This window comes from Myotis davidii, unplaced genomic scaffold (assembly GCF_000327345.1).
Source record: "Myotis davidii unplaced genomic scaffold, ASM32734v1 scaffold17, whole genome shotgun sequence".
Classification (NCBI taxonomy): domain Eukaryota; kingdom Metazoa; phylum Chordata; class Mammalia; order Chiroptera; family Vespertilionidae; genus Myotis; species Myotis davidii.
This window is the reverse complement of record NW_006288624.1, coordinates 854,102-865,042: the sequence shown is the minus strand read 5'-3', so window position 1 is coordinate 865,042 and position 10,941 is coordinate 854,102. Positions and strand designations below refer to the sequence as shown.

Here is a 10,941-nt window from a genome sequence, read left to right as displayed (position 1 = left end):
TTGACTTCAGTTGATAGATATGCCAACGTCTACCCCTGCCGTTTCATGCTGTCACGAGATCGAGGTCACGTGCTCCTACGCTCACTACAGTTTGTGGAGGTTCTTCTTGGTCTGGTGGCAGAGGGAACGTGGTCTATTCCTAATGTGGCCTCTTCCATGCGCTGTTTCATTTCATTCATCCTAAGAACAAATTAATTTTTTTGTTGCTGCTGCTGCTGCATTATATTGTAAGTCTTCAGTTGACTCAAATGCAAAATATCTTAATTTGTGCTGCTGAGTCACTTCTCTCTCAAACTGTCTGTGTGGTGTTCTACCTGTGTACGCTAAGTGTAAGAGTCAACATTTATTCCTTATTACAGGTAGTTTAGAGTCAACAGAAGGCCAACGCTAATCATGATATTCCTCACTCCTGATTCGAGAAACCAGCGTCTTCCTCCCCCTTCTGGTTTTGAATGCAGTTGGTGAATCTGGAATTCATTCCCAGCCCTCATGTCAGACATAGTCTCGGCTTTTGGAAAGCCAGAGCTTTGAAGTAGTATGCGTGTGGCTTCCTGGAAATCACACAAAACGCAGGACATCAAATTAGCCCATTTGGCATGTGGAACACTGTCTAATCTGGAAATAATTAGTCACCATTTGGGGGGGCGGTGGGATGCGGAGGGAAGAGAGAGAGGAGAGGAAGAGAGCATGAGAGGAAATCATTTTCGTTACATGTTTAACAGAAATACTTGAAAACCAGTTTCTGTAATCTGTAAAGGGGCGTATTAGTTTACTAGGGCTACTGAGACAAAATATTACAGACCGGGTAGCCTAAGCAACATACATTTATCGCCTCAAAGTTCTGGAGTCTAGTCATCTGGGATCCATGCACTGTCTGAAATCAGGTAGTTTCTCACATTTGCATCTCTCCTCCCCGCCTCCTGGTTCCATGCGACTCCTTAACCCACAAGTAGAGGAAGGAGAAGGCCCTTTTCATGTAGACACAGGCACTCTACATATAACCTTTTCCTCTCTTCTTCCTCCTGGTGGCTGTGTGGGGTAGACAGCAACTTCCCCATTTAAACATGAAGTTAGGCTGGAAAGGTAGTTGGATGCCAAATGATAGAAGACCTTCAATTCCATAGTCAGAAACATGGCATTTCTTTTGTAGCAGTAGGGAGCCACAGCGGGCTTTTGAGGAGGAGATGATTTCCATAAAGTTTTCTAAGCTCTAAAATTCACTCCAGGTGCCAGTTCAGTTATTAAGCCTGGAGTAGGGCACAGTGTTGAAGAAGAGTCAGAAAAGGAGTCAGAAAGGACAACTGATTCCAGAGTCCAGGGTGTCCTTGGGGTCAGAAGCAGACCAAGGTCTTGTGTGCCTTGTTCCTCTCCAGGAGTAAAACATTGTAATATTCCCACTGGGGGGGTAGGGGAGGCCAGGAGATTGTGAGGGGCGGGGGAAAAAAAAGGACACATATGTAATACCCTTTGTAATACTTTAAGCAATAAAACAAAACAAAAATTGTAATATTCCAGGACCAGTTTTTCTTTGGAAACGCAGATATTGACCTCTCTTCAGCAGTAAGGTGGGAAGTGATATACATGTTAAAACTAGAATATTTCTGTAGAAACTTAATATGAACGGCCTCATGTTCAAATCTGGAGCATGTTATGGTGCTCTGCCTGGTTACTTGAGCTATGCTGCCACGTGGTACTCCTTCTACAATTCTCCTTGGTGGGCTCGGTTGAAGCATGTGGCAAGGTAAAATTTGAGATGGGGTGAGGGGGGGAGGATATTCGTTTTTCCATATGTAGAATGTGGTGTTAGAGTTAATTAATGAGCTACTGTGACCCATTTAAGAAGCTCCTGGAAATAACCTCTGAGCCACCCATTTAATTGGTCCCAGATAGACCAAAACCTGGGGCATATCAAATGCCACGGAAGCAATTACTTCAGGTTATAGACAGATATCTCTCCTGTCCTTATCCCTGACTTCTTCCCCCAAGCAGACTGCCACAGTTCCCGGTTGACCAGTAGTTTGGCTGTCAAGCTGTTCAAAAGGAGCGGGAAGTAGTGGAGTTAGATAAAATTCACTCAGCTCTTCCCCAGGAGGAGAAAATACTAATCTGTTTTGGAAACAATGCAGAATACTGATTTTCCAAACATTTACTCACGAATAGGTCACTGTGTGTATTAGTTTTCTATTGCTGCTGTAACAAATTACCACAAGTTGGATGCCTACAGACAACATGTATCTTACAATTCTGTAGGACAGAAATCTGAAATAGGCCCTCTGTGTTAAAATCAAGGGGTTGTCAGAACTGCATATCTTTCTGAAGGCTTTAGGGGACCATCTTTTCCCTTGCCTTTACTGGCTTCTAGAAACCACCCACATTCCTTAGCTTGTGGACCCTCCCTCCTCCCTCAAAGCCAGCAAAGTCCCACCTCTCTGATGCTTTCTCTCTGGTCACATCTCTCTCTGACTACAGCTGGGAAAAGTCCTCGTCTTTCAAGGACTCGTGTGATTAGACCAGGGGTGGGCAAACTTTTTGACTCGAGGGCCACAATGGGTTCTTAAACTGGACCGGAGGGCCGGAACAAAAGCATGGATGGAGTGTTTGTGTGAACTAATATAAATTCAAAGTAAACATCATTACATAAAAGGGTACGGTCTTTTTTATTTTTTATTTTTATTCATTTCAAACGGGCCGGATCCGACACGCGGGCTGTAGTTTGCCCACGGCTGGATTAGACAGCCCATCTGGATAACCCAGGATAATCACCCCATCCCAAGGTCCTTAACCTTAATCACAGCTACAAAGTCCCTTCGCCATGTAAGATAGCGTATTCACAGTGATTAGGATGTGGGCATCTTTGGGGGGGACCGTTCTTCTGCCTTCCACACTGTGGATTAAATTTTGCAATATAGGATGTGGCCCCGTCTCCCACATCTTCTTCCACTCAGCTGAAGCCTTACTTGCATGAACCAAGGCCTCCCAGGAGCTGCCCTGGCAGCTGGTGTGGTGATCCCAGGAGCCAGCTGTGGAGCAGGACTGCCTGGGTCTGATCCAAATAATCTCATTATTCATCAGTCTCACTTGGCCTTGGACAGTTTACCTTCCCTAAGCACCCGTGTGCTTATCTGTAAAGAGGGGGTGGCTCCCAATAAACAGCAGATGGCATACTCAAGTTGGGGTAATTTGAGGAGATTGGAATGGAGATTTTAGGTTCTCTGACATTGCTAGAGTGTTTCATTAGTTTGTGTTTATTTTCCCCGTTTGCATTGTAGCTGGTCTTCTGCAGTCAGAGATTCCTTATTCTGTGGTTTGCTCAAAGGATCTGCTCCGCTCTTGTTTCCAAGCAAACAACAGATCCTTATATAAGAGAAACAGTGCCTTCTAATGCTTGGCTACTCCAGCCAAGCTCAGGGGAGAGTAATTCCCCCTAAAGCATCATCAAGAAGCCGTTTGTTCACTGACCTAGAACTTCATTCTTGCCTGCTTTTCTCCTCAATCACATGGGGAAGAATGTTTTCCACAAAAGTAATTTATGAAGCACCACATATGGTAATATTAAAACCAAACCATAAAAATAAGCCTCCGGGAGACAAACCAAATAATGCTGCTTCATCCTTCTACCCTGGCACGGCCCTGGGTAATGAATGTCATGTATGATACTTTGGGGAACTGACTTCTAGCTCAGCTGGTACTTGGGTGCCTGTGGAGCAATTCCTTGAACACTGTTGCTAAAATTTATGGAATCTCGAGGCTTCTGTTTATTTAACCCATTTCTAAAGCAGAATGATCTTAAAAATGTATATACCAAAGGACAGGTATCAACACCCCTAAGATCCTGATATATTAAGCATTCCATTCAATACTGGAATCCAAGGTAAAATTCTTTAAGAATATAACACTCGTGGCATTCATTCATCATGCATGCATGCATGCATTCATTCAATAAATATTTACTGAGCACCAACTATTAAGATTAAATGGTGAGAAAAACAGTCTAGTGAAAAATGCAAGCCCAAATTAAAGTGATACAGAGGAAAGATAGAAGGTTCTATAAGATTTTATAACAGAATAATCACTGAGAAACCTATAGATAGATTTTAAGCAGATGAATTAAATGGTCATATTTTCCATAGAGTATCACACAGGCTGCAGTGCGGAGAACAGATCTGAGAAGAATCAAGGCCAGCTCAACCATCCTTTATGAATGCTCTTTAGTACGGGGTCTTTGTGGTAGACATTGTTGTTTGGTTAAGCTAAGCCCATTTCCATTCTCCTCTTCTCATTCTTCCATGTAGTGTTGAGGCTGGAAAAGCTAAATACCCTCTTCCCCAGCTTCCTTTGCAGCTACACGTAGTCATGTGACCCCGTTCTGGCCATGAGACTAGAGCAGAGATCTGTTGGGATATTCTGGGAAGGAATATGCTTTTCCAGGTACTAGGAACAGGTACAGCTATACCAACACTCTCCACTTTCCACCTTTCTTCTTTTTTAACATAAAAGTGATGCCTGAGATTAGGGTAGCTATCTGGCAACCATGAGGGAAAGGCCATGATGATAATTCACAGAGTTAAGTATGCCAGTGGCCACTCACATACAGATTGCTTATTACATGGGGAAAAATAGACCCCCATGTTTGGAGATTGCACTTTTTTTTTTACTTTCTATCAAAAGCATACTAGACATATACAGTGATTCAAAAGTAAGTTTAACTGAAAACAAATTAACTGGCATTTCAACCATTATCAGAGCTAGTACAAGGAATTGGAAAATTTCCCTCCTGTCATTAAAATCACAGGCTTTTGAGTGGGATGATGAAAAATGGAGGGAGTCTTTGATGGTTCCCCTTCCAAGGACCTCAGAGAGTGATACTGCTTAGTATTTCACCTCCTAGCTTCTTTAGAACCCATACTTGGCCCTTCTGTCTCCAACACATCCTTAACTGCTCGCCTAGATCCCTGAACCTTTCTGAAAAAGTTTAGTCCATGATGAAGGGGAACAGATTCTGTCTTTTACCTAATTTTATAGGTGTTCAGTACATGTCCACTAAACCAGCAAGTGAAGCTGAGTACATTTAAAAATTGACAATAGCAGTGTGCTGTGTTTTTTAAAAATAAAAATGAGAAAAGGCCCAATCTATGGAACACATATGGGACAGAGCATGCTCAATGGAGCATGCACATTTTGGATTAAGAAATATGATTATCATTTGCCAGTTCTGATTTCTGCCTCTGGGCTGATAAGATGTGTCCAAAAACTTATTTTCACTCACTCTCAGATACGAAAACAGAAGGGGTCTTTAATGAAATGCAGGAGCTGAACTGACAGTCATTAGTGCTAGAAACAGGCAAGTGATTGCAAAGTCAAGTTGCAACGCTTCAATAAAAAAGACCTTCATGCCTGAGGCATACTCTGCCTTCTTTGCTAAAGTTGTGATGGATTTTTTTTTAAGCAACGACAACATAGCTTGCTTAGTCTTAACATTTCTAAATCTTCCACTAAGGAAATATTGGAGGAGCTAAATAAATTAGTTCATTGGATAATTAATTTTTAGAAACAAAACTGATATTTCTCAAAACATCAAAACTCCGTGGTCCTTCCCAGCACCCTCCCCACACCTTGCACCTCTTAGCTCAGGGGAGCATTCTGCATGGATCCACCTGGGAGATGGGCAACATGGGGAATGGGAACCCTGAGGTCTGATTACCTGTCCTACCCTTTACTCACAGACACAAATTTGCCTTTGTCAAGTAAGACAAGTCTCTGGTGTTTTAGAACAAGGAATGTTGTTTAACAACCAGAGCTATTGCTGTAGAGATGAGGGAAGTGACATCCTGAGAGGTGAAGTAACTTGTCCATGGTCAACACAGCGAGTAAGTGAAGCTGAGGCCAGCATTCCTCTCAGGCCTCAGACTTACTGTCCTGCTGTCCTGCTGTGGCTTTAGTTTAAAAAGAGAGGATTGCTTCTCCTCCTTCTCTCTTATACTTCATAGCTATTTCAACGAACTACCTCTGCCATCTCATAATATTCCTCTTTTCAGAGAAAACCCACCCTGTGGTATAATGATTTCCATTTTCTCCTGCTGTTTAGAAAATGTTTTACCTGCGTGTTAGTGTGGAGCTCAGATCTCCTTGGAGAAGGGCATCCTGGTTGTTGTGACCCATCCAGGCAGAACCAGCCAAGCCGGCCAAGTGGTTTCTCTGCATCGCTTGGCTGTCAGATAAGGGCCACCTGCTACCTGACGGGCACAGTGAAACTTTGGTCCAACAAGCTCCCCAGTGACACAGAGCTTCATATTAAAGAATGCCAGGGAATTGATGTTGCTCTTCCTCAGGAACAAAAAGTGTCGGAAGTTAGATAGACCTGAACAATCAAGAAAATATAAGTATATGTGCCTTCCCATCTCTCTGTTCCCAACCCAGAAGATGTGATCTACCAGTACAAGATAAATCCAAATAAACCCTTGGGACAAAGAGAGAGAAGGCTGAGCTCATCAGTCATTGGGCCAAAATCAATCCTGAGATGGCTGATAAACTGATTATCTGGATCAATTTCTCTGTTTCCTGCTCTACCCCCCTCAGGACTGAACTAAACTTTCCCTTCAATACAAACAGTTTTAAGTGTCTGTATCTGAAAAGCATGTTGGCAGGCACTGGTTAAGGATAAAAAGATAAATCTTAGATTTGATAGACAGAGCTTGGGCATTAATTAGGGGCATAAAGCAGGGGTCCTCAAACTACGGCCCGCAGGCCACATGCAAATACAAATATTGTATATGTTCCCGTTTTGTTTTTTCACTTCAAAATAAGATATGTGCAGTGTGCATAGGAATTTGTTCATAGTTTTTTTCTGAACTATAGTCCGGCCCTCCAACAGTCTGAGGGACAGTGAACTGGCCCCCTGTTTAAAAAGTTTGAGGACCCCTGAATTAGAGTCAGGAAGACTTGGGTAAGGTTCCTGGCTTTGCCATTTACTAGCTTTGTGCCCTTGAATCAATCATTTAAACTTTCTGAGCCTCAACTTCAACATGTAGACACAATTTTGCTGCATAGGAAACCACCCCAGACTCAGTGGCATATCACAATAAGCATTAATTTCTTCCTCATGAGCCTGCAGGGCAGCAGAGGTTTGATTGATTTAGTCAGGGATGGGCCCCTTCTGCTCCACATGTCTCTCACCTTCCTTGGAATAACAACTGTCTGCTGCAGAAGGGCAAGAAAAAAGGGTGACCCTAACCATGCAGGTATCTTGAAAGCCTCTATTCACATCATGTTCAATAGCATCCCATTAGCCAGGCAAGACACATGACCAAGTGGTCAGTGCGCTACCACAGTGGGAGTGCCACTCGGCTGACTGGTATGAGCAGCTGCTCCAGGCCACAGCCCATCGTGGTCTTTCTCTGAGAGTGTGGTCTCCTTTAGTCCTAAAGTAGAGAATCCTGTCCTTGTTCTACCTTAGCCCTGGCTCAAGGTGGCCCCTTCACACCACCACTCACTTGTCCTCCAGCTTCTTCAGCTGCTTCTTCAGCCCTGCCTATACTTTCTAACAGTAGCATGTTAATATAGTTAGTTAAACTATAGGAAATTGCTATTGTTAGGTTGAATATGGAAATTTCATATGGTTGGACATATATGTGAACCCATTTTGCAAAAGAGAAGTGATTTCACCACAACCATGTTGGATCCTATCGAGAATCTTATGTGTTTCTCCCTCCTTACCTTGTTAAACTGAGGGTTATTCTTACAGACCATACTTTATGCTTTCGTTTGTAATCCCCTAACCTCCCACCCACAACACGTGGTCTACAGACGATCCTACTACTGTATGTATTGACTGACATTTCCTGATACCTATTGTTGGCATGTGCCTTCCCACATTTTGACTATTTATAAAGGTGTCATTTACTATTACTTTGTAGGAGACAATAACACTTCTTTTCTTTAACCTCTTTCAGATTGAAGACATCATTACAAAGATGCAAGATGACAAGACAGGGGGTGTGCCCATCAGAACAGTCAAGAGCTTTCTCTCCAAAATCCCCAGTGTTGTCACAGGTAAACATTCTTCTTATAAGGTTTTGGAGGCAACAGGGAAAGGCTGAAGAGTTGTGTAGCCTTGATTGTGATCTGGCGGGTGTCTAAGAATTTGTGAATAGTAAAGATGGTACCTTCAACATGCTTCTTATGGTTGAGGGTGGTCCTGGTTTCTAGGAAGAGGCTACTCTTTGCTGCTAATTCAGAATGGTCTTACCACGCCTGACCAGTCCTTCTGTGTATAGATTAAGGATTCTGGGAAATAACAAGTGAATTAATAAACAGGCTATCCCATCAGCAATCTGGCCTACAAGATGTAGATAAGCACAAAAAATGTTAAAGAACTTATTTTAGTTTCAAAAAAGCTTTAAGAAAGTCTTATGTTCAGATTCTATAAATGCCTTTAAGTTTTTTAACTTATTGTACTCGAACTCCTAAAAGAAGTGGTTTTAAAGGTGTTTTTCTGCGTTATTTTGGGAGGTGCAGTTGTGTGTTTTGTGTGCTCATTCACCAATAAAACGGAGTGGACTATTGATACATATACCAACTTGGGTGAATCTCAAAGTAATTTTTCTGAGTGAAAGAAACCAGTCTCAAAAGGTTAGATAATATATGATTCCATTTATATGACATTTCAAAAACTATAGTGCTGGAGAATAGATTCATGGTTACCAGGGATTGGGAATTATGGGAAGAATGTGCTACAAAGGGATAGTGCAAGGGAATTTTAGGAGGCAATTGAACTGTTCTGTATCCTGCTTGTGGTGGTGAGCTGCTAACATGAATCAGCAAAAGTAATTGAGGAGTACATACTTCCACTTGTTTGTGTCTCTTCCATCTCTTCTTTCAACGTCATGTAGTTTTCTGAGTATAGGTCTTTTACCTTCTTGGTTAAATTTATTCCTAAGTATCTTAATTTTTTGTTGTTGCAGTGGTAAATGGGATTGTCTCGTTAGTTTCTCTTTCTGAGAGTTCATTATTGGTGTATAAAAATGCTGTCAATTTCTGGATGTTAATTTTGTATCCTGCTACTTTTCCAGATTCATTTATTAAATCTAGTAGTTTTGGGGTGGAGTTTTTAGGGGGAAGAGATTAACCAAAGAACCTATATTCGTGTATACACTGCCATGGACACAGACATTAGGATGGTGAAGGCCTAGGGTTGGGTAGGAACCGGGTGAAGGGAAGCAATGGGTTAAAAAAAAGGGGGGGGGAGACATCTGTAATGCTCTCAACAATAAAGATTTTTTAATATTAAAAAAGAAATGGAAGAGTAGCTGGAGACAAGAAGAAAAATCAGGAGGCTATGGTTTCTTGGAAGCCAAATTTTCAAGAAAGTGATTCAAGGAAGAGTAGAATTGATTTACTATGTAAAAAATCAACTAAGATTAGGACTAAGAATCGACAATTGAATTTAGCAACATCAAAATTGATTGCTGACCTTGATAAGTGCACATTCCATGAAGCATTAAGGGCAAAAGCCTCATTGGAGTTGGTTCAAGTCAGAATGGGAAGAAAGCAATTTGAATAAGTGAGTGTAATTAATCTTTGAAGGAATTTTCCTTAAAAGGAAGAAATGCAGTAGTATCTAAATGGGTAAATGGGGGTCAGGACTTGCAGGATTTCAAATAATATGAAAATGGCAATATGTTTATAATGATGAGAATGGCTCACTCAAAAGGGAAAAGTGGTACAAGAAAAACAGGGAAAATTCAAGAAGTGATATCAGCAAGTAGGTAAGAGATTGAATGTAATGCATAGATAGGTGGGAAGACTTGGCTCGGAAGATGTACAATTTATTCATACAAAAAAGAAGGGATTCATAATAGGTACACAGAGGTACAAATAAGCATAGAAATGTGGTAGGAGCTCTTAGAAGTTTTCTTCTAATTGTTTCTATTTTCTTAGTAATATGGGAGGCAAAGAGGGTAAGATGCTGAAGGTCTGGGGAGAAATTAGAAGCTATAAAAGAAATCTAGGAAAGTAAAGAGATTAATTGGCTAGGGAAATAGAGTTTGAGTGTTAGGTAGCATTAAGGACTCTCTTGAGATTATTAACATTTATGAATTTAAAGAGAGGCAATTCTTTCTCCAGCCAATTTAGCTCCCCAGATATGGGCACCTATTAGGTAGAAAGTTGGACTTAATTAGGGCTATATCAAATATAAGAGTATAATAAATCAAGAAAGAGGAAAAGAACAACCAAAAGGATTGACCATTAAATTTTCACTGAATAATGAGATAGGTAAGGAACAGTGAAGAGTAGTAATTACAATAACTTTTGAGTCCAGTGGGAAAGGAGTTTTGGAGTTGGAGGTGAGAGTAAGAGAGCTAAAAATATAGGAGGTGGCGATTGGATAGTGGAATATCTAGGGTTGCAATATATTAGTGGTGACAACAAGTAAGGTATGGCCAAGGGAATAAATGACTAAGATCGGATAAAGGACAAGATCTGTGGAAGAGAGGAAGTCAAGTTGAAAGAAGTAGCCATGATTTTGGTAGATTGAGCTATCTGGATATTGAAATCACTACTGGGAGAGTGTTAGCGAGGGTGGTTGTGGATCTGTGGTTAAAACCTTTATAGAGACAGAGGCCCCGGGATCAATAAATGACGCTCACAACAAAAAGTCTAGGTCATTTAATCTGATGTCATGGGAGTCCAAGCTGAGTAGGTGTTGTTTTTTTTTTTAAAGAAAAGGGAGGGGATAAAGGCAGTCTGAAAGAAGCCATAAGAAACATAAGCCATGAGATCACTTACCTGCCTTCAAACCCCATGATGTATAAGGCATATGAGGCAAAACAGCTGACATCTAAGAGGGCTGCAGGGAACCATGGTCACTGGGGAAGAATAAGAAGATGAAAGGAATATTGACTGAAAAGTGGAGGATATAAAATGTTTTCCTTATGTCTGTCC

At 41.4% G+C, this 10,941-nt stretch overlaps 1 protein-coding gene across 10 annotated transcripts in view; it reads left to right on the top strand.

Annotated features, from left to right (window-relative positions):
• The window catches only part of RGS6 (regulator of G-protein signaling 6), a 486,920-nt gene that overhangs the window by 313,594 nt on the left and 162,385 nt on the right, over positions 1-10,941 (top strand). For all 10 annotated transcript variants that reach the window (XM_015562012.1, XM_006760726.2, XM_006760723.2 and 7 more), the window contains exon 3: positions 7,950-8,049. In XM_015562012.1, the coding sequence (XP_015417498.1) occupies positions 7,950-8,049 (100 nt within the window). The remainder of the gene's footprint in view (positions 1-7,949; positions 8,050-10,941) is intronic.